At 43.2% G+C, this 26,894-nt stretch overlaps 1 protein-coding gene across 1 annotated transcript in view; it reads right to left on the bottom strand.

Moving 5' to 3' along the window:
- LOC111153612 (phosphoglucomutase 5) overlaps nucleotides 1-12,995 on the bottom strand; it is a 231,052-nt gene extending 218,057 nt beyond the window's left edge. Inside the window, exon 1 of the mRNA XM_022512745.1 lies at nucleotides 12,735-12,995. Within this exon, the coding sequence (XP_022368453.1) occupies nucleotides 12,735-12,995 (261 nt within the window). The remainder of the gene's footprint in view (nucleotides 1-12,734) is intronic.
- Nucleotides 12,996-26,894: the final 13,899 nt, after the last annotated feature.

Below are 26,894 nucleotides of genomic sequence, written 5' to 3'. Positions count from 1 at the left end.
CAACTCTTGAACCTCACCTGGACTGCGTCATTACTGCTCCACCCCCGATGGACACAGCAGGTGCCAAGGGAATCAGTGCGCCCCTCCACATGGCACAGACCAGCGTCCTGAGAAGAGAACCTTTTATCCCATAAAGCTTTCTCCCAGCCCTGCCATTTCTTTACACCAGGTGCCATATACAACCCATTTTTAAAATAATTTTCTTTCTCAGGCACCCTAGTGGCTCAGTCAGTTAAGCATCTGACTCTTGATTTCAGCTCAGATCATGATCTCAGGGTGGTGAGATCTAGCTCTGCATTGGGTTCTGTGCTCAGCGGGGAGTCTGCTTGAGATTCTCTTTCTCCCTCTGCTTCTCCTCCTCCCCCTCCCCAAAATAAATAAATCTTTAAAAAAAGTAATAAGTTTCTTTCTCATGGCTTGTTCTTTTCAGAACACTAACAAACTATTCTTCTAAATTAGACTTAGCAATGAGTTCAGTTTCTAATTAGCTCAAAGTACTAGAGAGCAGCGATGGGCAGTTGAAACCCGCAGGGTAGGGTCTCAGAGTACAGGCAGATTTTTTACTCCAAACGATTTTCTCCAAGGAACAAAACACATTGTTTTCCTGTGTGAACTCCCTTAAATACGACTCCCCTGCCATGATTTCCTTTGAGCTTTACACAAGCCATTTTTTTAAAAAGAGTCCCAAAGGGAGACAAGAAAAAGTAAGCATAACGTTCCCCAATATCCTCCACTCACTGTGCCATATGCCTCTCATTCCCAAAGTGAATCAGAGAGCGAAGAGAGCAATAAACAGAAGCTTCCTTGATGGTTCCCAGAGTGTGGTGCGGACCACACAGCCACCACCACAGCCATCTCCAAAGTGCACAGAGAGCCACAGACGCAAAGATGCCTGTTTCCTGTCTTCACTGTTAAACACAAACCAAAACCCACGAAGCAAGGCCAAGGCCAAGCCACCATGATGGCAGGGCTTTGGTCTCTCGGCCCCAGCTGTCAGAGGGGTGTGCCAACCTTTGTACACTGCTGCACATGAGTAAGCCGGAGACGGCTAAGTGGAATTTCAAGAAATAACAAACTCAGGACATGGATGTGGTTATCCAAACATCAAGGGACTTCTCCATTTGTACATGGATAATGATGCGGTTATATCCTTTGTTACATGGAGACCAGATGGGAGCCGCTGAGCCCATCCTCAGCTTCCTGTCCCCTGGAAGGCTTCATGCACACACTTTGGGGCTGGAAGTAGAGATGAGAGAGCCCACTAGAATCAAACCAAGGTGGATTTCACATTTGGTCCCTAACATCTGAACAGATGCAGAAAAGTCACCAGTGCCCAGAAGTTTGGCCCAAGTTCTAGTCTTCAACCCCCTCAGCAGCTCTGGAGATCTCAGTGAGAAGCAGGCAATCCAGCTTTGCTCAGATGCAAAATGGGGGTGGTGACACTAGAACTTGGGTCCCTCCTAGAAATTAGGTAATTCAGCACTTGGAAAATACTGAAATCTTTACTTTGAGGTATAGGACTTGGCTCAATGAAGTAAGAAAGGACTTATCTGCTGCTAATTTATGAGGTGCTCAACCCAACTGAAGACCTGAAGAAGAACCACCAGACCCACCTGGGTCAAGAACACAGAGCTGTATGCCCTGAGATACCATGAGATTTTTATATCCAATGGGCTTCCTACTGGCTATGCGATTTGCGGCAAGATCCCTCTGTGTCTCAGTTTTGTAATCTAAAAGATGGAAGGTAAGAGGAGGTAACGTAAGCAAGCTCCAGGTCAGTGTCCAGCACCAAACGAAGACTCAAGGGTCTTCCCTTGCCTTCCTTCCTCTTCCACATGTCATTGCTTAATTCTTAAGTATGAATTCCTTAATTCATAGTTATTGAATGAATCTGTTGTTGTTTTGCTAACCTATAGTGGTTTTCTAATTACAAATATATATATATATGTATATATATACATATATATATATGTATATATAAACATATATATATATTCCCTTTTCGAACATTTAAGAAGTACACATGAGCAAGAGGAAAATAAGAGTCATCTCTAAATCTAAAAATGAACACAGTTCTCATTTCTATGTAAAGCCTCTCTGTCTTGGTATCTCTGCTTCTCTCTCTAATTTACAAATTTCCATATTTTTACATAAGGGATTATTGTATCACCTACATCTTTCACTTAATATATCCAGCCCTTCCCTGGCATCTATGTTTCTGTGTCACTGAATATTCTTCCACGATTGGATTCTTAGTGTAACATACGGTTTTCCATTATTTCGATGTACCATCGTTTACTAACCAATATAAAAGTGCTCTTTTGGGGTGCCTGGGAGGCTCAGTCAGTTGAACAGCCAACTCTTGGTTTGGGCTCAGGTTGTGATCTCAGGGTCTTGAGATCGAGCCCCATGTCAGATTCTGCACTCAGCGCCATGGGCTTGAGAGCATCTCTCTCCCTCCCCCTCTGCCTCTCCTTCTCGCATTTGCACGCATGCACGCGTGCTCTCTCTCTCTCGCTCTCTCTCTCTCTCCTTAAAATACGTTTTTTTAAGAAAGTGTTCTTTTACCTGAAGTTTTTGTACATGAAACTAAAAAATGTTTGAGGACTAAACAGGGGCTACGAAATAAATTAAACTGCATGTAGCTTGGCAACAATGAAAGTGTAAATTAGTTGTAACATGCCTACATAAATACAATGTCTTCTTTCTTCTTTAACCACCAAGCCTGCTCCCTGAAAAGGTGCTGAAGTCCATGGTAAGGAGTGACAAGACCGCGTCTGTACTCTTGTCTCAACCTGGATCATTTCATTTTCCTCTCTGTGCCTCTGACTTGTACTATTTGCTAGGATGCGCGATGCCGACTGTAACTTTCCCGTGTTGGTGAGTTCACCGCAGAGCTGCTCTTGCAAGACAGACTCCCGCCCAGAACAGTAGGATTTCTTCGACTTTTATCTCTTACTATCAGCCCATCCAATTCCAGTCCAATTCTCCTAATTATCATAGAAACATAGGTCGTCTAGGAATATTTAGCCACTCCTTTGGTTCTATGTAATCTTCAAACATTTCTGACGTCTGGTCTACTCTCCTCTTGAAGACATCCAGGGAAGAAGATATATATCTGGGGAAGGGGGTGTCCTGCGCATATGCCCACACGCATATGCTACTCAATAAACTCTCTAAATGCGTAAAAACACTTTCCATCTGGCACCTTTATAGGTACACACAAAAAATTATATCATTATATATATATATATATATATTATGTATATATATATAATATATATAAACAAAGCTACATCTATAAAACAAAAAACTCTATCTTTGACATCTTTATAGATAGAATATATATGTGTGAATATATACTTAATATATATATCCATACTGCAATAAATATGTGTATGTGTGTGTGTTTGTGTGTGTGTGTGTGTGTGTGTGTGTGTGGCCTGCATATCCCCCCTGTAAAGTAAACCTTAGTCTCTATAGCCATGTGTTTTTTTCCTGAGTCATTGTCACAATCAATTAAAATACATTTATATGGCTTTTTAAATAAATTACATCAGACCCGGTTCCGTCTGGTTGGGAAACAATTCCTGCCCCTTTGCTAAGTGCCCCCACACCTCGAACTGTGTTGCAGTGAACTGAAGACCTCTGGCAATAACAGATTTACAGCTCAGCAAGATTGAACAATTTACTGTTATTTATGACCGCAGGGCCGGGTCTTCTGTGTTCTGTTCCATATTAGCATCCAACACTTTACATCTGGGAGATCCTGTCCAAAAAAAGGCCATGCCCGGGAACCAGACGTTCGGCGAGGCTGCGGGAACAGACACCCGGACAAACATCCTGACCAAATACCGCACCTCCAGCGCCTGCAGCTGTCGGCGCTCAGACGACTCAGCAGATTAGCGTGGAGTCCCCTAGCCTCTGCTGGGTCTGTCCTCTCAGTAATCTCTCACATGTCCCCGTCCGTTAGGCTTGAGAGTCCTCCTGAAATGAGCAGATTGCTGCGGGGGGGGGGGGGGGGGTCTTGCCTGAACGCAGCCGGAGCCTCAGAAAGGTTTAAGATGGAAAAGCATGGCACTGACTCAGCTCATTCATGCTTGGAAATAATGCACAGACGCTGCAGAAAAGTCCCTGGAGTCAAAGTCTGTGGCAGAGCGGCTGTTACTGCCTCCTGTACCGTGGCAAGGTGGGTGTGCGGGAGTATGTGTGTGTGTGTGCGCGCGCGCGCGCGCGCGTGCACACGCACGCACACACACTAGAAGCGGGGACGGGATGGTGACTTCAGCAGTCAGCACCCAGGCCTTAGCCCCCAGCAGGGAAGAAAGGCCAAAGTCAAGAGGAAGCCTTACCAAAGCAGCCGGGATCGCCACATGAACAGTAAAGCTACTGAGACTACAGGGCACCACGCCCAGGTCCTCTCATTTTAATCAGAGCTTAGTTTAGTTTAGTTTAGACGAGTTTAGTAATAATTGTGTTATGAGAACAAATAAAATAATTGATAGTAATCCTCCCAGTGAACCTGGAAGATGTAGGGGCAAGTGGTTTTACTTTCCCGATTTGTATAAATGAGGAGACCAACCCCAGAAAGTCACGTGACTTTTCCGCAGTCATGCAAGTTGCAAACGATAGTATCGGCATTCAAATCCAGACCTTCTCCTTTTTTATTATTTTTTCCTGGTGTGTTTAATCATCAGAGCAACCCATACATGTATATGAGTATTTAATAAAAAGAAGTATATGACATAGAAAGAGAAAGGATTCTCCTTCCCCGCCACACACGCCCATATATCCCAGATGTATTCACTGTTAACTGGAATATATTCTTCTAACCCTATTTTCTATGCCTACATTATAGATTTGTTTCATGTGGCCAGAGACCCAGACGACATTTCTAACTAAGCTGCTTTATTAAATCTTATGATAAAGCATAATGGTGTTAAACGAAAAGACAGACTCACATCAGCAATATTATATGTGAAACTTGCCCGAAGAATTTTCTAGAAAACATCTGTTCTCCTCGAGCCCTTCGTGAACTCTGGATTTTTTATAGTTTCTGTACAGACAAGGGATAGAAGTTGGAAGTACATTCTTAATCTACTACTTGCTTTGTTTCACTGAACAAACTATCATTCGTATCTTTTTCATGTACGTATAGATCCACCTTCTTTGTTTATGGGTTTTAATGCCTCAGTGGTGGGCTTGTGTCATACATTAGGTAACTGTTCTCTACTAATGAGCATATAAACTGTTTCTAAGGTTTTCTTTTGCAAAATGCTGTGACGAGTATTCCTGTACATAGACATTTCCACCTTTGTATTAAGAAATTTACAGGACAGATTCTTAGATTCATGGATTGGTGGATTACTGGACAAGTATTCCACTGATTTTGGTGCATAATGCTAAACTGAACTGCCTGGCCAAAATGTTCTATCAAGTTAACTTCCATTAGCATGACAATTTTCAAATGTTCACACCAACTCCGAGTACTTTCGATTTTTTTCAAATTGATAGATTGTTTTTGTTTATATTTTTTGTTATTAATGAGGATGATCTCCTTTTCATATGTTTGTTGCTGTAGCTGACAACATTTCTTTTGAATTTTTTGAATTTTTTACTGATTTAGAAAAGCTTTTTATAGAATATAGATATTAACCATTTGTTATAAACTCTGGTCTTCTGATTTCAACTTCTTTTCCCTTTCCATTAAAAAGCCTTAAATATAAAACTAGATACCCCTAGCTACCAAAGAGAACTCTTATTAATAAAAGGAGAAAAAAGAAAGGCAATCATTAAATATTACATTACAAAACAGCTATAACTAGAGACGTGGAAAAGAAAAATTTCTGTGACTCAATGCCAAGAAGAATTTCTTCAAATTTCCTGAAGATTTTCTCTTCACACAAATATAAGCATCAACTCGAAAATTTGACCATCACTAAAAATGTAGGAGATGAAAAACACTTAAAGCTCCAGAAAATGTGGATTTTAACAAGTCTCATATCCATAACTAATGAGAGTCAAGTCTGAGGAAAGGACCTAAAGCTTTTCCTTTGGCTTCACAAGTATAAACATTAAAGGCATCTTGGCCAAATCTTGAGTGTTTGCAATTAACTGTCAAAGCTGTAGGCGAACAAAGGATGTTGAGTTTCTACCTTCAATTTAAAAATCCCTGGAAATTTCAGACCCTTTTTCCCACCCCACCCCACCTATTATTCTCAAAAAACCCTGTTCAAATCCTATCCCAGTATTTGTTTACATTACTCTTGTCTAACAGAAGGATGACCAGGGCCCAAAACATGAAGGTTAAGTTTAGCAAAGCCAATACCTATGCTTAGTTTCCTCAAAATTAGGTTCCAACTTCTATTCCTCAAATCTGTCCAGAAAGTATCAAACCTTCAGAGTTCACGAAGGACTAGAAAAGAACAGATGTTTTACAGAAAATTCTTTGGGCAAGTTTCACACATAATGTTGGTGATGTGTGTCTGTCTTTTCAATAAACATCATTATGCTTTATCACAAGATTTAATAACACAGCTTAGTTAAAAATGTCATCTGGGTCTCTGGACACATTAAACAAAGCTTAAAATAACCCACCCCAGCAACTGGGAGGGCCCAGCTGTTCTTAAAACCTCTCCCATTCCTTTTCCTTCCCCATTAAAAAAAAAAAAAAAATGAATGATGACTTGAAGCTAACAGATTTAAGAATGGACTGACTGAACAGGGAGAAAGGGGGAACTAAGGGCACCAAGGGAACCAAGGGCTATTGCTCATATAGTGGATTTCCCATTTCCACAATTCAGGGATGGGGATTTGGGAAGGGAAGCGAAAGAAAGTTATGGCAAGCTCTTTAGGGCTTTCTTGTGTATTACAAACCTGCCCTTCCTAATGTCAGGGCCATAGTAACTCATTCCATTCACCTATTCTATAGTGAACTTCAGTCGAAAATATAGGGCAGTCACCACCCAGTTCTTTTTCCTTTCTAGAGACAGGACATGAAGCCAGCCAATCCCAGACTTCCAGAGTCATCCCAGGAAAGAAGCCTTATCTGTTGAAACACAGGCTTCCCTCTCTTGCTTCCTTCTTCTTCCCTCCCTACATCCTCCACACCGCCATATTCCACTCTGCCTCCCTTCCAAATCTATGCTCCTTTTCTTTGGGACATCAAAATTTGTTCCCCAGATAGCTCTGATAAATGTCAAGACAAGGCTTTCCCATTCTTTGAAACAATCACCTCTGCATGGCACACTGGAATCAAACACGGCTGGCACAAGCATCCCTCTGGAAGGCATACCCCATCCCTCGCCGACACAGCCTTCTTCACACCATTGTACTTCAACCTCCACCTCTAAAAGATTTCACAAGGCATTGAGAAGTTCTTGTAAGCTGAGCTGTATGCTAATATTATTATTACCATTGCTGATCATCACATGGCCAGCATACTGTGTGGCTAATCAACAAATGGATTTTCTCTTGGCTAAAACTTGCAACAGAACTATAAGTTGTTTTACTCAATACATGCAGTCAAATCACTATTTTAGGAGATATATCCAGTTGACCATAATAATATTCCCTTACATTTCTTAAAGCTATGGATGTTACATAATGCTTTCATTTGATTCCCAGGATAACTCAGCCCTGCTGTCCCACCCAATGTATAGATGAGGAAACAAGTGGTTTCTAGGTATTTCAAGAGGCTAAAACATTTGCCCTGCAACTTGTATGGCCGAGCTAGGAAAAGAAAGCGAGCCTTCCAGCTGCTGATACTGAGCTTTTTCTACCATACCTCATTGTCTCCCAGGCTAAGGTCAGAAGACAGTGTGGTTATCATCACATGAAGAAATCTGGTTTGGGTTTACTAAAATGCATTTGTAGTGTTTGGTGACCTACCTTTATTTAATTTATAGTTGCTTTTTTTGTAACAGTCTGGGATCCATAAAAAAATTTTTTTACATTTTAAAATGCTAAATTATAGAGCTGTGCTACCTAGTATGGTAGCTACTAATCACTTGCAGCTACTTAAACTTAAATTTTAATTAATTAAAATTAAATAAAAAGATTCAGTTTTTCAGTCACATTTGGTACATTTCGACTGTTTGATAATCACATGTGGCTAGTGGCTGGGGTAGATTACAGAAACTTTCCATCATCTCAAAACATTCTAAAAGTTCTATTGGACCGTGATGAGATATACATATCTATGTATGTATGTGTATGTATGTATATGTACATACACACATACATATACATACACGTGTGTGTGTGTGTGTGTGTGTGTGTGTGTGTGTGTGTATGGTGTCATCTCCAGAGACAGAAAACTTTAGAAAAAGTCAGAAAGATCTTCAGGCACAGTGCTGCCATCTGTCCAATATTAAAGGTACTTTAGGACTAAAAAAAAAAAAAAGATTAGAACAAAGAGGAGAAAGAAAGAGATGCCCTTAGTCACGGATGGATTCACCCAGAAAAAGGCAAAGGCATTTATTCATAATGTAGCCATTACTTACATTTAGCTCTTGAAATCTTTATGAGATTAAAATAAATTGATACCTAGAGGATCTAAACCCCTGAGAAGTATCTAAAGCAGATAGAAAAAGAAATAATTTTTAAAAACCACTTAGTTACAGGGGTACCTGGGTGGCTCAGTGGGTTAAAGCCTCTGCCTTCGTCTCAGGTCATGATCTCAGGGTCCTAGGATGGAGCCCCGCATCGGAGTCTACGCCCCCCACCCCCCACCACCTGCCTCTGTGCTTACTTGTGATCTCTGTCAAATAAATAAAATCTTTTTAAAAAAAATCACTTAGTTACAAACTAAGTTTACATTGGTAACAAACTAAGTTCTGCAATTCATTTAAATGATGCTGTTTACTCTCATACTTAGTAGATATTTTTCTTTGCTCTTATATGGTATGACACAGTCTGGATCTTTAAAAAAGAATTGTAATACTTCTGGGGACTTTTTAGATAAGTTCGCACAGCCACATAAAAATTACAGAAACAGATAAAAGTATCTTCTCACTAATTTACAAATTCATTCAAACTGATTATATAAAAATTCAAGAGTTCACAGTGAAACTCAAAAGAGCAAAAGAAAAGCCAAACAAATGCGTGTGTCACGAGTGGAAGTGGCTATTTTGCCAAATACTGACTGAAAATTGGTAATTTAAAAAGAGAGGGAAATAAACATAAATTCTGCTTTTCCAGAAGGAACTCTATTACAGGATAGACCAATAGTGAGGGAAATGCCCAGTTTTTAGAAAAATGCTAGCTGAAGCATATAGATAGAGAATTAAAAATCATTTTGAAACCCCTAATGAAATAATCCACTCAAGCCTGGATCACTAATGGAAGCTAAAACAACTGAGTAAAGGGTGACAGGAACTGGATATTCACATGGTACAAACCTCACCCCACAGGCTACTGGCCAGTTCCAAGGGGGAAAGTACTGGAAGACAGAGGCAATCACCACAACAGCCCTATAGTCATCTCAGTACCATGAACATCTGGTCAACCAGAGATTGTTTCCTAACACAATACAACATGAATATACACCATCACCTACGAAATAGTCTTGCCAAAAAAAGAAAAAAAAAATGTTGCGCGTGAATCTAATTAAGCCTTAGAACTCAATTCTAGTACACACACACACACACACACACACACACACACACACACACACGAATATCATGAAAAGTTAAATGACAACATAAAAAAAAAATCAGAAAATTCCAGAAAGTGGGACCGAGGGAGGCATTCTACAGGACAACCAACCGACCTTGTCTCTTCAATAAGTCAATTTCATTAACAGAAAAAAATAAGGAGGGAGATATTTTCTAGGTTAAAAAAGACTTAAGACATAACCAAATGCAATGTGTGTTCCTTGATTAGAAGAAAACTAGTTTGAAAAAACAGCTATAAATGACATTTCAGAATAATTGAGGAATCTGAATGTAGAATGGGTAATAAATGAAGAAATCCTTTTTTTATTTTGTTTGGGATGATAATGATATTGTAACTATCAAGAACATTGTTCTTAGTTTTTAGAGATCTATACTGAATTTAGGGATAAAACGTCATTTTTAAAATATACTTTAAAATACTTTAGCCCTCAAAAAAGATGGAACAGATATAGGAAAAATAATAACAGCCTAGGGTGTGGGCATATGGAAGCCATTTATCTATTCTCTGCTTTTCTGAAAGTTTGAAATATTCAGAATTTTACAATAAAAAAATTTTTATCCCGAATTGTACCGGCTATATGTCGGAGAATCTATTTCAAACTCTATGATATATTAAGATATAAGTGGCAGTTCATCACTTTGGAAATTCCAAACTTCTGTCCTCCTCTAGCAATTATATAATCAAAGAGCAACTACAGTTGGTTATATTAAACTGCATAGTAAAATTAACTTTATCAAACCCCAAATCTTTCAAATATAGAGAGGCAGCCCTCTCACTCAGGTTCAAGTCAGTTCAAAGAGAATAAATACTATTTTTGTACTATTTTTCTAACCCATTTATGAATACCCCATGGGAAGTCAAGGGAGGCAAAGTTTTTGGAACCAAGGGTCTTCATTCCTATCAATTTGCCATCATTCAAGACCAATTTTGCTCATGGTGAACCCCCTTTCTCCTGAAGCCAGCCTTCCGATTGTTCATTTGCCCGAGCAAAAGCCCTCAAGAAGGTGAACAAAATGAGAAGACTGGTTTAAATTGGCTGCCTGAACCTTTGATAAATGTTGGCCATTCCCTTCACTCCTACCCACCCATTTTGGAAATAACACTTTCAGATTATTTAGGAGATGGTGCTTCTGTGTGGATTGTAACTTGTCATTCTGTCCCTTGTAACAACCACGAGGTTAAGTGTGGCTCTGTTTTAACCATTTATTAACATATGCTACCTATTGCCTAAAATAAACTCCATCTTAAACTTAATAAGATGTGGTTATCAGAGAAGCATTGAAGTAAGAAGTTGAGGAGACTTGATGGGAACATGTGCCAAGAAACGAGAAAGCATAGCAATACCTTGCCCGTGCAAATCGACAACTGTAGCTTCAAAAATATCCTCACCCACAATAAATAAGTGGATGTTTTTCTCCCTCCCTAAAAAAAAAAAACTGGCCCAGGAAGGAGTACGCAGAGAGCTGCCCTACCTCTCCCAAGGCTCCTTATCCTCCATCACCCCATGGGAAAAGCTTTGTCAGACAAGAGTAAAAGACTATTTGTCAACCTCTCTCCAACTCCCTGATTCAAGCCAACTTTTATCAATCCCAAGTAAGGAGCCAGAGAGAAATAGTAGTGCTGTATCACCAGCCACATCGTCTTCTGAGGTTGGAAATCCCAGCTCTACCACCCATACCACCCCTCAGCGCTTTCTCCCAATGCTTTTGGGTTATTTTATTTAGGAAAAAAAAAAAAATACTTTCCCTACCCCTAAAACACTGCAAGAGGGGAATCAGAGTACACAAACATGGAGCATGGGCAACACCAAAGACTAAAAAAAAGAAAGAAAGGAGGAAAGAAAATTAAAGGGATGGGGTTGGGAAGGAGAAAGGGAATCCATACCCCAGAGAGTTGTTTAGTTTCACTTTTTTTAAATGTTCACACTCATTTATACATCGGTAGGGATTCCACTTAAATGTGCTATGCGTTGGGTTCTGGCTCAAATGATTCTTTTAGACAATATTTCCCACAAAGACGGCTGAAGTGAGGTGTCCCTCTTGCAGAAGTCCGCAGAGGCTGCGGGATTTGGGAAGGAGGACAGGGGGATACTGGATGATGCCAGAAGGTGTTTCTAGCTGTAGGACAGAAAAGAAGGAGGAGGAGAAACCTCCAAAGTCCGCAGAGGTGGTGGGAGAAGAGAGAGGAAATGAGGATGAAATCTGAAAGGGAGAAGAGGCACAAAATGCTATCAACTGCCAGAGAGTCTTTCGCAGAGTAGTGAGGAATTGCTTTAAGAAAGGCAGAGCAAGTCTAATTTCAGATTGTTGAGAGATACCGCTCCCCCCCACGACACACACAGAACTGAGGGCAGAGAGGCTGTGTGGCGCTGAACTGATCTTCACCCCAGCCCTGCAAAAACCAGATGAATAGTGAAGTAATTCCACTGGGTTAACGAACCACTTACACTAAAAGTCTTTAGGGTCCACTCTTGCCAAACATGCCAGGAATCGACACTGGAGTGTGTGTGTGTGTGTGTGTGTGTGTGTGTGTGTGTGTACACACGTGTTGTGTTTGAGACACTACTGTTAGATCTGGGAGAGCCAAAACTTAGAGTGGGAAGAAGAGGACTGCAAATAGGGTACAGGAGAAAAAAGAAGGAAAGGGGCGGTGGTGGGGGGACCACTATGTTGGTAGCTTAGGAAAGAAGTGGGGGTGGGGAAGGCAGGGTAGTAAACCGGTGAGAACCGGTAGTTTTAAAGGGCTGGGTAAGAGGAGGCCCAAAAGGAACGCGGGCAGGTGCGGGCCATGGGCAGAGAGCCGGGAAGAGCTCAGGACGATGTGGCAGGTTCCCTCCAAGTGGAACCCTGAAGGCCTTTCGAGGACCTCAAGGAGAGGACCTGGGGGTGCCGCTACGCCGGGGTGGGGGTGGCAGTGGCGGTGGGGGTTGGGCATGCGGGGGTGGGGGGCGGCAGGCAGGAGGGGCAGGGCGGGGACCATGGGCGGCGGCGGCTGCGGCTGCGGGTGGTGGCGGTGGAGCGGTGAGAGGTTAGGGTCAGCGGGGGCAGGTCACTCACCCCGTTGGCCGCTGCCATCTGCACCACGATCTCGGTGGCCGTCCTGCTGAAGTACCTGCCGTCGCTGCCCACCACCATGGTGCAGCCCTGGCGGTCGCGCAGGTCGATGGACGACAGCACGCTCTGGATGAAGTTGGGCAGGTAGTTGCGCTGGCCCTCGAAGAGGCCGGTAGGCCGCCGCAGCCCCCCGCCGCCGGCCGGCCGCTGGTCCTCGTAGGGCACGGTGGGCACCGTCAGCACCGGGATGGGGCTCCCTTCCATGGCGCCTCCTGGCTGGTCCTGCCGCGGCTCCCGGGAGCCGGAGGGAATCTGCAGCCCGCCGGCCCCCCTGCTCCCCACCAGCTTGGCTACGCGCCCGGGCTCCGCCTCGCGCCCCGGCCCCGGCCCCCTCCGCAGCCCTGCGCCCTCCCGCGGATCCGGCAGTCCTCCCTCTCCGCGCCGCCCGGGCAGAGTTTGGCCTCTACCTTCCAAGAAAGTTTGCTCCCGCCCAGCTCTCTCTGGAGCCGGATCCCCCGAGGCGCTGGCAGTGTCGGGACCCTGCTGGACTCACTTAAGGCGGGGGTGGGGGGGGGATGCCCCAGAGCCTACTCCCAGGGCCGGCCAGCCCGACCCCGGAGACCCCAGTCGCCCGCCTGGCCCCAGCCTTCCCGGTGACCGCTTCCCTCCCGAGCACACACACCCTCTGCTAGAAAACAGCTCGGGGGCGGAGGCGAGCTCGAGCGGGACTTGGGGACCTCTCCCAGACCCCCACTCCCTCTCCCCTCCCACCGCAGCCCTGTCTCCCGGTCTCCCTGCAAGTGAGCCTTTTACAAGCCCAAGTTTCTCTTTTGAACAAGGACGAGGGAGGGAGTTGGGAGGGGGCTGAACCTTTTGCCACCAGCGAACAGCCCTGGGCCAAAAATAACCCTGGAAAGGCGAACTGAGAATTGTTATCTTCTGCCAGCGCTGAAATTGGAGGCTGAGCGTTGCATGTGTGTCTGTGTGTGTGGGTACACACCCCACCACTACCATTTGTTGCCGGGAATCACAGACTGTCAGGCCCTTGAACCCGGCAGGACCCACCCAGCCGTCCACACTTTTCCCTGGGCTCTCTCAAGGCAGCCCGATCTGCAGCGTGGAAACTCCCCCCGCCCTTGTTTGTTGTGGTGGTTCCAAGGACAGCGACAGAGACATTATTTCTTTCTTCTTCCTACTCCTCACCCTCCCTAGCCCAGCTCCTGCTTAGAAACGGGCTGGTCCCACACTGTTTGTCCACACTGCTGAGCTTTGGGCGGGGATGAATCACTTTCCATAGGAGAAGGGTAGAGTCCTTCTTAATACCCTGCCAGGAATGAATGAATGAACTCAAACAAGGACAAGATACCAGGAACTCTCCTGGGTCCTTTCCATGCATCTTCTCATTCTGCAGGGGCAAGGGATGGTCTGCCTTGTCTGCATAAAGCCCACTAAAACCCAAAACAAGAAATACTCCATAGAAAACAGAAGTAAAGAGACAATGGACCGAAAGGATAAAACCCAAACAGGAAGAAACTATTATTTTGTTTTGGGTTTGGGTTTGGGTTTTTTGGGGTTTTTTTTTTTTTTTTTTTGGTTTTTTTTTTTTGGTGGGGGGGGGCTTCTATCACCTTTCACTCTCCAAGCATTTTTGCACCCACTAAGGCTACTGTCCTGAAATCTCCTGCTTCTTCTCCCCCCCCAATACTGTCCACTTACTGGGACTAAACTTGACTTGGTGCAGGGTTGGAAAAGCATTCGATCACAGTAAAATGAGTGTAATAGGAGGTCACACTTCCATGCTGTTTTGCATACAAAGGCTTTGCATCTGTTTTCTCTCTGTAGGCTCAAAGCAAAAGAAGAAAGCATGGCATTCATATCATTTCCATTTTACAGATGTGAAAAGGGAGGCTTTCTGTGAGATCAAGGGAGTGGCTAAGATGGCATTTGCAGTCAGTCTGAATTCTTGTATGGCCCCTCCTGTTTTTGTTAATATCATTGAAGTAGGAGACGAATCCAATGTAGCCACTAATGGAATCTTGTTGGGACTTCTTAGCTAGCCTCTTAAACACCAAAGTTGGGTTGTCATTGTGGGGTGTTTTTTTTTTAATATATTTTTGTTTTTGTTTTCCTTGGGTCCCCAAGAGCCCATTCCCCTGTAGCACCCAACAGAGAGAACCTCCACTCTTCTAAAGATCTGTGTACATCCCTATGGCATAGAGGTTTTTAAATCACTGTCTAATAACATTTTCTTTTGCAGGGAAGGGCAATATCATTTCCAAAAGAGAAGGTAGCAAATCCTCTGCCCCTGTAAAGAAGAGAAGGGTTCGGCCTCAAAGATGACCAGAAGATCTACTTCTCCATCTCTCCACCTCCATCATTGTTTCTCCTACCAAAGCCTAACTCCTTCCATAGGGCTAAGGACAAGGCATCCATATCTCAGAGAAGCTTTTACAGTTATACCAACTAAGAGAGGGAAACCTCTTCCCTTGGTTCTAATCCCCATATTCCCAAAGACTCTGGTCCAGCTCAAGGCAAAGTGTACAACCACAAAGCCAGACCCCACAGTGTCTTTGGAGTTCCTCCAAAGTAAGGGGACGCTGTTCCCCAGAGGGAGGAGAGATGGGCAAGCAACCATAACTGTCCACCACATAATTGACACTTGGACTGATCAAGTCTTTCAAGACTTATTTTTCTTTTTGCTAAATTCATACAGCACTTTGCATCATTGATAAGAAACACTCACAGGCCTTTCTATGTACGCCTTCTCTCCGCCAGCTGACCTTGGAGTATTTCCTTAACCTCTCCTCACTTGAGTGTCCTCACTGTGAAATAAGAATCATTATCATCCTCACCTCACTCGTTGTTGGGAGGATTAAAGTGCATGGTTTAGGGCCTGACATACAGAAAGGCATTCGTTAAAAGATGTTCACAGTATCCCCATCAATATCGTATTTATCATTATTATGAATGTCCTCTGTAGTAAGAACTAATTTATATCTTTGTGGGGACCACCACTATACAGAAAGGGGCTTTGGGCATAGGTGACATTCTATACACATTGGTTGAATTAATCTGTGGTTTTTGACAACAGAAATTCAAGAAATATAGAGTAAATTTCCCCTTGAAATGTATAAAAGGGATTTAGCAACTAAAGAAATCTCTTCAAAGCTGCCCTCAAAGTTGGTCAAGTTAGTTCCAATAACTGTGTTACAGTGGTGGGGAAAGGAACCTGAGAGGGCCTGCAGAAGAAATGCCTTGTCCTTAGCGGCTCACAGTAAAAAGAGAAGGTCGGATTAGATCAGTGTTTCCCAAAGGACTTTCCTCAGAACCTGTTGCCTCCCAATCCTCACAAAGCAGAGCTGCCTGGTCAAGCAACCTGGAAGTCCTCCACACTCTACTTCATTCTTGGAGCTTTGCAATGCACATTTTCCTACAAAAATCTCTGTGAGCTTTTAAACTGGTTCTTCCCAAACTCACATGCCCACTTTGTCCAGGGAAAGCCCCAGACTAGCTTTGTGACTATAGCCTGGAGACAGTCCCGCTTCCCCTTCATCTGTCCCCAGGGGGCGAGGTAGGGGATGAATAGACTTTCCTGATTTTAAAGGGCGGGTCACCCCTTCGTGTTAGGTTGGCACTTCCCTGCAGTGTGGTTCACAATGAAGGGGAGGCCTGTCTGCTGAGGTGTCTCTCAGCCTTCTCTGAGCCTCTAGGGGAAAGGCATCTCACTGAGAATTCCTGGCATGTAATAGGAGCAACTGATCTATCTTTCCTTCCCTTTGGGACTTCCTGGCTCTCAAAAAGGTGTCAGCCATGCTGCCTCAGCTAGACCAGCATTGTCTACAGAAAGACTTGGAGGGGGAGTGGTGTGGAGTGAGTTTTGCAGATTCACAAAGCACGTTGGCATATTAAAGACCCTGAGGTTTCACAGAAAAGAAAACTATTCAACTTTAACCTAGCATTTCCACATCTTATCTGACCATGGTCAAGTAAGGTCTTTGGCAAAACACCTATTAACAGATCAAGGACATGAATATTCCATGAAACACTTTAGATCTCTGGGGTCCCTTCCAGCTACATCAATCTATAATTTCCTTTTTTACTTGTGAGGCATTAAAAGATTAATTTCTCTCAGGCTTCCCTGTATGAACTTATCAGAAGGTACCAAGGGGAAAAGGCTGAACTGCCCATTTTTAAAAAAAAAAAAATTATCTTGAGAGATTTTGAGACTTAAAATGAATTAAATATATGTACAGATTTGTTTTTATATGTTCCGTTCTCCCATACACCTCCCGGTGCACCACCACCGCTGACCCACTGCCAGCAGGAAAGACTGGCACGCATATTTGGCCTGTGCTGATTACACACACCTGTCAGTCAGGGTCCATGTCTGTGCACACGGGGAATGGTAAAAATAGGCTGTTGGCTCACTGATGCTAAGAGCAGAAGAAATACCAAAAGTACAGGACAAGAGGCAGAAAAGCAGGTAGAAAATCTCCAGGGCGGACATCTTGGATGTACTCATTTTAAATCTGCCCCAAGAGCTTCTGGTGATGGGGAAAATCAATTACATATTTCTCTTAAAACACACCGCTTTCCACCAAACCTCTGTTCCCTAGCAAAGGAAATACAGATCATAATTCCAACAGAACTTGCTGCTTCTCCAGCCCCCTCCCTAGAAGGCCACTGAGTGAACGTTCGAGGAATGTAATGTGGGAAACAGAGGCAGAAGAAATGTTGTTCAATTTCCTTACTATCTAGAGCCACTGACAAGTCCTTGAAACAGGCAGAGTGACATTCGTCTAGTGACTGAACTGCCTCCACCTTAATACTATGCTAAGGGCAAAAGGCAATCCTAGCCTGGCTGCCTCTCCCACCCTAACCAGGATCCTGTAAGTCTACTTTAACATATAAAAATTCCTTTGGAAACTTCCTTTATCTCTAAACCCTCCAAGAAACGTGCTGGCAATCATCCCCAAGCATATGATGATATATACACCTGAAGGGTCTCACGACTAAGGTTTTATTAGATGGTAATAAATGACCTTTTCCCAACAGCTAGCACCTCAAGGTCCTGGAAACCTGCTTCCAAAATTCCTTTGAGACTAACGCCATCCCTGACCCCCTCCCAACTTGCAAGTATATAATGGACCACTCCTCAGAGCCCAGTGACTGTGACTCTTCCTGCCCACGGGTCCTGTCCCCATGCTTTAGTAAACCACCATTTTGCACCGAAGACATCCCAAGAATTCTTTCTTGGCTGTGGGCTCAGGATTCCACCCCACTGAACCTCACCTATATTCAAAACTTCACCAGATGGACGAAGGCATGTCGCAGGTGTATCTTGCAAACGTCTGTGCACTGCTCTCTATGTTCTTGTATGTCAGGCTTCAAAACTCTGTCCCCCACCTTCATCACTGACTGCCTGTGTGGCCTTGGACAAGCTGCTTACCCTCCCTAAACTTCAGTTTCTGCATCTGGAAAATGAATATAATGCTACCTACCTCCCATGGTCCATGATCATATGCAGAGAGATAATAACGGCAAATTGCTTCACACGGAGCCTAGAACGGAATTAGTAGTCATAGTAAATATTATAAATTTTATAAATTATAAATTTTTATTATTAAATTATTAAATTTATTAAATTATTGAATTTATTTATTAAATTTTAAATTTATTAAATTATTAAATTTATTTTATTATTAAATATTACCATTAAATAATTATTGAAATAGTACCAACATAATTCCTATTACTATAATAATAATTCTGAATCTTTGTATTGTTATGCCCCAATAATGGGTCCATGATTAAAGGAGCAAGACTGATATAAAGCAAAGGTCAAGCAAAGCTTTATTTTGCGCCAAGCATCAAGAATCTAACAATGTTCGGGGACGCACCTCTTACAAGAGAGGGCGACCTTTCTCTGTTTCACAGACTAGCTTTTAAGGGCAAAGGCCATATGGTCGGGCCTGGCCACGCACAGGTGACCAATGAGATTGTAACACACACAGGAAACTCTACAGTGATGTTAGGTGAGCAACTGAATTACAATTTACCCTAGTAGACATTTGAACCAGCCTATTACACCTTGATTAGGATTGGTGCCCAAAAGGCTCACAAAGGGTGGGGGGGCGGGGGGGCATACTCCTTGGTAGCTAGGGAGAGAGTATGCAACCCCCACTGATCGGATGTCTCCACCTGGCCTGACCCACCCTTGTATCTGGGCTTTGTTAGCTGAAGCTGGTTTCTGGGATGTGGGTTTTTCTTTTTTTTTTTTAAGATTTTATTTATTTACTTATTTGTCAGAGAGAGAGAGTGAACAAGCAGGCAGAGAGGCAGGCAGAGGTAGAGAGAGAAGCAGGTTCCCTGCAGAGCAAGGAGCCCTATGCGGGACTCGATCCCAGGACCCTGGGATCATGACCTGAGCCGAAGGCAGAGGCTTTAACCCACGGAGCCACCCAGGTGTGCCCTCCGGGATGTGTTTTAAGTAAGTCCCCTGGGGGAAGGGGAGCAGGGACAGTTTAAGGGTTAAACAACAAAGTTATTGTTTAACCTCAGTGGAAGCCTCTGGCTAATATAAAAATACAGAATAGGTCCTTACAGTATCAGACAGTATTGTCTTTGACGGCAGCCATAGATTATGGCTAATTTGTTTCAGCACAGTATCCAGTAGGACATCCTTTGCAGAGTACTGAACTCTAGTAAAGACGAAAAAAAGTTTTACTGACCTTTAACTGCTTTGTAAGCAAAAAGCCATCAGCCTAATACTGGGAGCTCCAGCTCCGCTCAAGAGTTTGTTTTTGGAGGTAGCCACGGGAAGCCTAGGAGAACTCTGTGCTGTCAGAAGTGCCTGAGGTCAGCACGAGAAGTTGATGGAAAACTCTTTCAGGATGGGGTTCCAGCCTTCTGCGTGCTCCTGCTGGGGGTTGGGGGGGGGGGAAAAAAAAAAAAAAAACAAAAAAAACGCTAGGCCACTGGTGAGCCAGAAATGAATATTCCATCTCCAGGGCTCCCCCACTGTGTCTAGAGGCATCACCGATACACAGTAATGCGTGGCTGACAAGTCTGTAAGTCATCTGGTCAAAGTCCTTACTACATAAAAGGCAAAAGGTTTTCTGAAGCTATCTCCACACTTTTTTAATAGCTGAATTTTGGTTTTGAGGCTTCAGAAAAGAAAGAACTTAGGTCTTTATTATAAAGGAAATGTATTTTCCATATTCCACTAAATTGCATTCCATTAGTCATTTGCAATCATAGCCTACATGGCATTTTTCTTGGGTGGTTTTTGTTTTGGGTTTTAGGAAGGAATCCCTCCCCCTCTTCCCCCAATATATGGCCAATCTCTGGATAAATATCTAACATTCCTATGTAAAGTCATTTTTTAAAAGCTATTTTATATCCACCTACATCACAGAGCTAAATATCAAGTATGTCATACCAGCCAGGATTCCTGCCTAATGAATGAATTTTTTTAGCCATGAAGTCTGGGTCAGTTTGCATGGCTAATATGAAATTCTCTGTTACAATAACTAAGATATGGACACAACCCAAGTGTCCAGCGCTGGATAAATGGATAAAGAAGATATGAGATACACACACACACACACACACACACACACACACACACACACACACACGGGAACATTATTCAGCCATAAAAAGAATGAGATTTCACCATTTGTGACAACATGGATGGATCTAGAGGGTAGAATGCTAAGTGAAATATGTTAGCCAAAGAAAGACAAATACTATATGATTTCAATCATATGTGGAAGAAATAAAACAAAGAAAAAAAAAGACAAAAAATAGACTCTTAAATACAGAAAACAAACTTGGTTATCAGAGGGGAGGTGGGTAGAGGGATGGTTGAAATAGATAAACAGGATTAAAAGTACACTGAGTAGGGGAAACTGGGTGGCTCAGTCATGATCCCAGAATCCTGGGATCAAGTCCCGAATCCAGTCCTGCTCAGTGGGGAGTCGGTTTCTCCCTCTCCCCTGCTCGTCCTCTCCCTCTCACTTTCTCTCTCAAATAAACAAATAAAATCTTTTTTTTAAATAAAATTACATTGAATAAAACTACAGAATTGTTGAAACATTCGATCATATACCTGAAACTAATATAACACTCTGTGTGAATTATATTTCCATTTAAAGAAAAATAAAAATCCAGGGACCCCTGGGTGGCTCAGTCCGTTGAGCAGGAGACTCCGGATTTCAGCTCAGGTCATGATCTCAGGGTCCTGGGCTGCAGCCCCAGGTCTGGGTCCATGCTCAGCAGGGAGCCTGCTTGAGATTCTCTTTCTCCCTCTGCCCCTCCCCTGGTTTGCGCACCTGTGCTCTCTCTCTTTCTCTAGAAATAAATAAATAAATCTTGAAGGGAAGGAAGGGAGGGAAGAAGCAAGGAAGAAAGAAAAAGACATACTGTGTCATCAGGACCAGCCCATTTTGGGTCTGTGAGCAGACGTCATCGTCAGCCCCTCTGGGCCAGCCGAGGCCCAGATATGTCTCACTCACCCACGTGTCAGGAACCACTGTCCCCAACAATTCTACATGCCCTGCCCATGGAGATCAGTTTTCTCCGGGAGATTCCTCGAGTCTTTAGTTCACTCCCTTAGAGCACATCCTCAGAGGGCACACTCTTTTGAAAATTAACTCAAGCAAATGCACACACAGATGACTTCTAACCTGGGGTCTTCTGGACACAACTTTTTAACCCCAAAGTAATGCTGATGATCAGGGTTTCTTGGATTAAAATAGGATGATCAATTTCAACCGGAAGCCCAGGGGAACCTTCATTGTTCACCGTTTTTCTCCCTCTTGTTTCTAATGTTTCCTTGGTAGCCAGAAGAGGGTCACTTCTCATTTCTCATGGAATTGATTTTTCCAACTTTCAGCAGGAACTGAAATCAACCGGGTTTCTTTTTTTCCAATAGCAGTTGTCTTCGTGTATCTTGATGCCCCAAGGAGTCTGACTTATGTGGGGACATCACTAGTGAGAATAGCTCAGAGATAAACAATAACCCTTCACCATTAACCCTACCAGGGAACCAACATAGCATGCTACTCCCTTACACTGCATCCAAACTTTGGACAGATAATTAATCCTTGGGATTCAAGAATGAGGAGATGGACTTTCTGAGAATTCTCAGGTTTCCAGAATCCAGGTCATTCCATAAGTTCCATAACACTTTACTTAGATGCTTTTGGAAAAATAAGTAGCCACAGGGCTCCTGGGTGGCTCAGTCGGTTAAGCAGCCCACACCTGATTTCTGCTCAGGTTCAGCAGGAGTCTTTCTGGGATTTTCCCTCTCTCTCTGCCCCTCCCCCGGCTCACACACACATACACTCTCTCACGTGTGCTCTCTCTCTCTCTAATAAGTAAATCTTAAAAAAAAAAAAAGGAAAGAAAAAGAAGTAGCCATAATAATAAGCATAGAAACACTTTTCTAAAATCAGATTATATGAAAAATGTTCTGTGGTCTTTTTTCAAAAATGATATCACAACTAGTACATGGCTTATCATTACTATGAACCAATAGATTGTGACAAGATTATAAAACTCAGTAACATAAAAATGGTGTCTACCTAATACAAGCACAGGATAATAGAAAACATTCAAAAGAAATGAATACAATAGAAGCTAAATAAACATCATTTAGAAATTAGAAAGTAACACCAAAATAGTTAAATGTTATCATTCTTTAAATGACAATTTAGTCCCACAAATCATCAACTTTTCTCTAGTAGAATCCAAATAATGTAATATTTGGATCTCCTGGCGAGGTTAAGAGCACTACAGAAAGGCAAATGTCAGAAGAGTCAACTTAAGGACATATTTTGCTTCCAAAAGCTGGTGTTTCTTAGAACACCATGCATGTAAAAAGTACTAGCACATAAGCTTTTTAGTGTTTATCCCCAAGACTGACTCCCTATCCACAAGGCTCTGAACACCCACTTAGAGCAAAAGATACAAGAAAGTCCCACTGACAGTTCTGTCCTAGGGCTTCTGTCCCCAGTCCAGAAATGTCAACCTTGACCTTTGACTCCATGCATCAATGTTTCCTGCTCTTGATTTCAACTTGAAGTCAGTAGACTTCAAACCAGTAAGGTCTCTGTATGGACTATTAGGCTTTAATTCTCCTAGGAGAATTATAACACTGTGCCAATTTTCCTGATTTTTCAACTGATTTTACTCAGAATCCAGAATACAGGAGTCCATATCAATTTCTCAAGAAATGCCAAGAAGGAATTCTCAAATGGAAATACTCTCTCTTTGTTCCTTTTCAGAAGAAATCCTCAACACAGAGTTTCCTTCTCATCTCCACATTTTCTCTGCTCATTTATGGTTGTCTCCTCTTTGGGTGACCCGCTCACAATTTCCCCTCTACTGGGAAGAGGCCCAGTAATGCCGGATGGGCTCTCCATGGTTATGAACTTACTACATAATCCTGCATTCCTGACCAAATAAAGGGGGTTGGCCCAGGGAGGGATATCCGTCCCAACTGGATTCTCTCACTGTCTCTGAAATTTGAAGAGTGGGCTCCAGACATAGAGAGACGGGGGGTCACTGTGATTTGGCCATGTTGATAACATATGAGGGAAGGACTAAACCCAGAGCTACCTCGGGCTCATGTCCCAGGAGCTGCCCTGAACCTCCCATTTTCCAGTCACGGGATCGATACTTATGATGCCTCAATATTCTTCATTAAATCCTCCCATGGTTTAAGCTAGCCAGAATTAGTTTCTGTCGCTTTCAATCAAAAGAACTTTAGCTAATACATCATTATTCCCTGGTCCAATTCCTTGAATTTTCCAGGAACAGGAGGAAAAATGCCTTACTGACTTAAAAAAGTGACAAACTGGGATGCCATCTATGTAATACTTAGAAACATACAAAGGAATGTTCTGTATAGTTTATAACACACACCCATGGGGTCTGTGCCCACATTGTGAACAGTGTGCATGTTTATGGCCAAATCATGGCTGCCTTGGGGGGCAGTGGTAACATGGGCCCTGCACTGAGTAAACAAGAGCTACCAGCAAGGTGGCATTTCTTTATGATAACCAAATTCCTGGTAAGTTACTTAGGAATGTTTTAATTTTTATATTTTACATGCGTTATGCAGTCATATGATCCAAAATTCCAAAAATAAGGAAGACGATACAGTGAAACATTTTCCATCCCTGCTCCTGCTTAACTCCCTGGAGGCAACCAAACGTTTCCAGATTTTTTATTATCTTTAAAGAAGATCCTCTGTGCAGAAGAACAAGGAGATCGTGTATGTGCGTGCATGTGTGTGTGTGTTACCCATTTGAAGCTCACCAAAACTCTTTCAAAGACTCTTTGCAAAGAGGAACCTGGAGGGTTCAGTTAGCTAGGCAGCCAGCTCTTGATTTCGGCTCAAGTCATGATCTCGGGGTCCTGAGATCGAGCCCCGTGTCCAGCTCCATGCTCAGCATGGAGTTTCCTAGAATCTCTCTAGAGTCTAGACTTTCTCTCTCTCTCCTTCTCCCTCTGCCCCTCCCCCAACTCAAGTGCACAGGCTCCCTCTCTAAAATAAATAAATAAATCTTTTTTAAAAATGGCTCTTTGAAAAGATATCATTATTACTTCTATTTTACAAACTGAGGTTTGGAGAGATTTAGTGAAATGCCCAAGGTCACACAGCTAGCAAACAGCACAACTCTGATTCAATTCTTACCACTACATATATTGTCCCAAACACTAGAAAAGGTGGATGAAGAATTGATCTCCTAAATGAAAGGCATATCTGAGGCACTGAAGAAGTAATCATTCACATGCCAGGCTCACTTGGAAAGCTAAGTTGCCCCAAACTCTCTCTCCGTGTCATGAAATTCCAACATTTCAGATTTTTCACTTAGGATCTTAGAAAGGTCTGCTCTTATCCAAGAGCTCCTGAATTAAAATAAAAACAGAATTCTTGGAAGGCTAAACATATGCCAACAACCGGGAAACTTGCCAGCAGCACACACACACACATACACACGTCCCCCTTCCAAAAGGCAAGGCACTGAAGCTGAGGGTCCGAAGGAGCGAGCAGGGGGCATCCTTGAGAAATAGTGACAAGAAACTGAAAGGCCAGACAGGATGTGACAAAGAAAACCTACCTGGGGGGCTTTCCCTTGAACCTCCCTAACTTTGTTCTACTAAGTTCAACTTTTGATGGGCCATCAGAAGACCAGCTCATGTGAACTGTTTTTAATATGACGATGACTGCTGATTTGGTCCCTTCCTCCAACACGCATCCGGCTTTTCTTTGGACACACATTGCCAGCCAGACTGTAGGCGGTAAATTCTCCCATATGGGAACCTGAAGGTTCTGAGTTTGCCAGGATTTCCCGTGATAACACCTGCCAGCCTGTACCCTGAGTCTGGGCAGTCCTGCCCCCCCACTCCACTCCCACCCCACTGTGTCTCAAGCTCTCGATGTAACCCAGCCTTGAATGCGGCAGCCTCCAAGAAAGTCCCTGATATCCACAGGCAAGAAAACCCATATGTGAACTCAGAAACGAGTCAAATTGTGTTTTCTGTCTAAAAAGGATGTTAAGAGCTTTGTTCAGGTGACATCAGAGCCAATCCACAGAACTGATGCAAAGCTGATTCCAACAAACAGAAATTACAAATGGAGGGAAAAGAGAGGTCAGGCCTTACCTTGGAAAGTGCTGGTGATTGGCTCAATATGGTATAAAATATTTGTTTCTGAGGTATTATTTGTCTGATAATCTTGATAGTGTATGTCCAACCAGAAAAAGCAGTCATCATTTGGGGGCGGCGGGGGGGACGTCCTGCTTGGCCGTGTGAGTCTTAGCACAGAGCTATCTATAATTGCAAGGGAAGGCAACATTTTCATCGAGAGTGAGTGCCTATGTCTTGGCTGGTTATTGTAAAACCAAAAGCTTCTAAATAAAGTGTTGAAGTCCATAACCACCTCTTTCTCCATCTTTCCCAACCTCCCACAGAGTTTCTGCTGCACAAAGAACCCCCGTTAACAGTACTTGGTGCTAAAAACTTGCCTCCTTGAGGAAGAGTCTCCAGAAGAGAAGACACAGCTCAGGGAGGTTTTTCCTACTAAAAGTGCTGCTTTCCTTTAAGCTGAAAAAGCTCACAACCAGCTCCTAATGAAAAACATCTGAACCCCCAGGTCTTCCCACAAGCAAGACTATGCTTATGTTCCTGCTCTCGCTGCACTCTGTATGCAATCCACAGCTCGCTTGCAAGAAACAGAGCCCGCCAGGAGAGCAACAATCCACCAGACCCTGATTTAGCAAGGCATTTCCATATCATACCCCCAGCCAGCTGGAAATCCTCCACTGCTTTTGTGCACAGATCTATAACGCATCTTGCTGAATTTCCTGATTTAAAAGTCTAATTCATTTCACCAAACATGTGACAGAAGGAAATCAATTATACCAGCCCTCTCTCCTGCCAGACTGCCCCAGACCAAGCCTCCGCATTTTCCTTCTGTAAAAAAAAATGGTGCAAATATGTTATGTGGGAGAGGCCAGGTCCTGTGGTCACCCCCTTACCAGGACCACAGAACCCTGACTGTTAACACGGAGGGAAGAACAAGTTTATCAATGACCTCCATCGCTGAGCTCACTCCTCTTGGAGGGGGGGGGGGGGGCTGCGTAATGTCTCATATTCGTATTAAATAAGCACTGTGGAATACAAAGTTTAAAAACGTGACTCACTTTCTCTAAAAGGTGGGCTACGTGGAGATCCAATGTTTATATGGCAGAACCCTCTCAGGGCCCGGGTCGTGAAGCTCAGCTGTCCCGCGGGGCTCTGGAAAGAGGGAGAAGGTAAACAGGACTGCCAGGGGTCAGTGACTTAGGGAAGGATCCCATGAGAGAAAAATAAGTACATCCATTCACTAATTATAAAAATAATACACATATACATGCAACTATCCTAAAATACGTGCACACATACAAATTTATTTTTAAAGTATGGCTTAAAAAATGGATCGTGTGGAATCAGCCCATAACGGCCTCTCTGGCTCATCATCAAAGCACATCTTCTTTTTTCCTTTCCTTGCACCTTTCTGGGCTCCCTCCCCCCCCTTTTTGTTTTTTTTACTTCTTTTATTTTTTTAAAGATTTTATTTATTTGACAGAGAGAGAGAGAGAGCACAAG

Source organism: Enhydra lutris, unplaced genomic scaffold (assembly GCF_002288905.1).
Source record: "Enhydra lutris kenyoni isolate GAN:26980312 unplaced genomic scaffold, ASM228890v2 scaffoldscaffold33, whole genome shotgun sequence".
NCBI classification, from domain to species: Eukaryota; Metazoa; Chordata; class Mammalia; order Carnivora; family Mustelidae; genus Enhydra; species Enhydra lutris.
The sequence above is the reverse complement of the archived record's forward strand: the minus strand, read 5'-3'. Positions and strand labels throughout refer to the sequence as shown.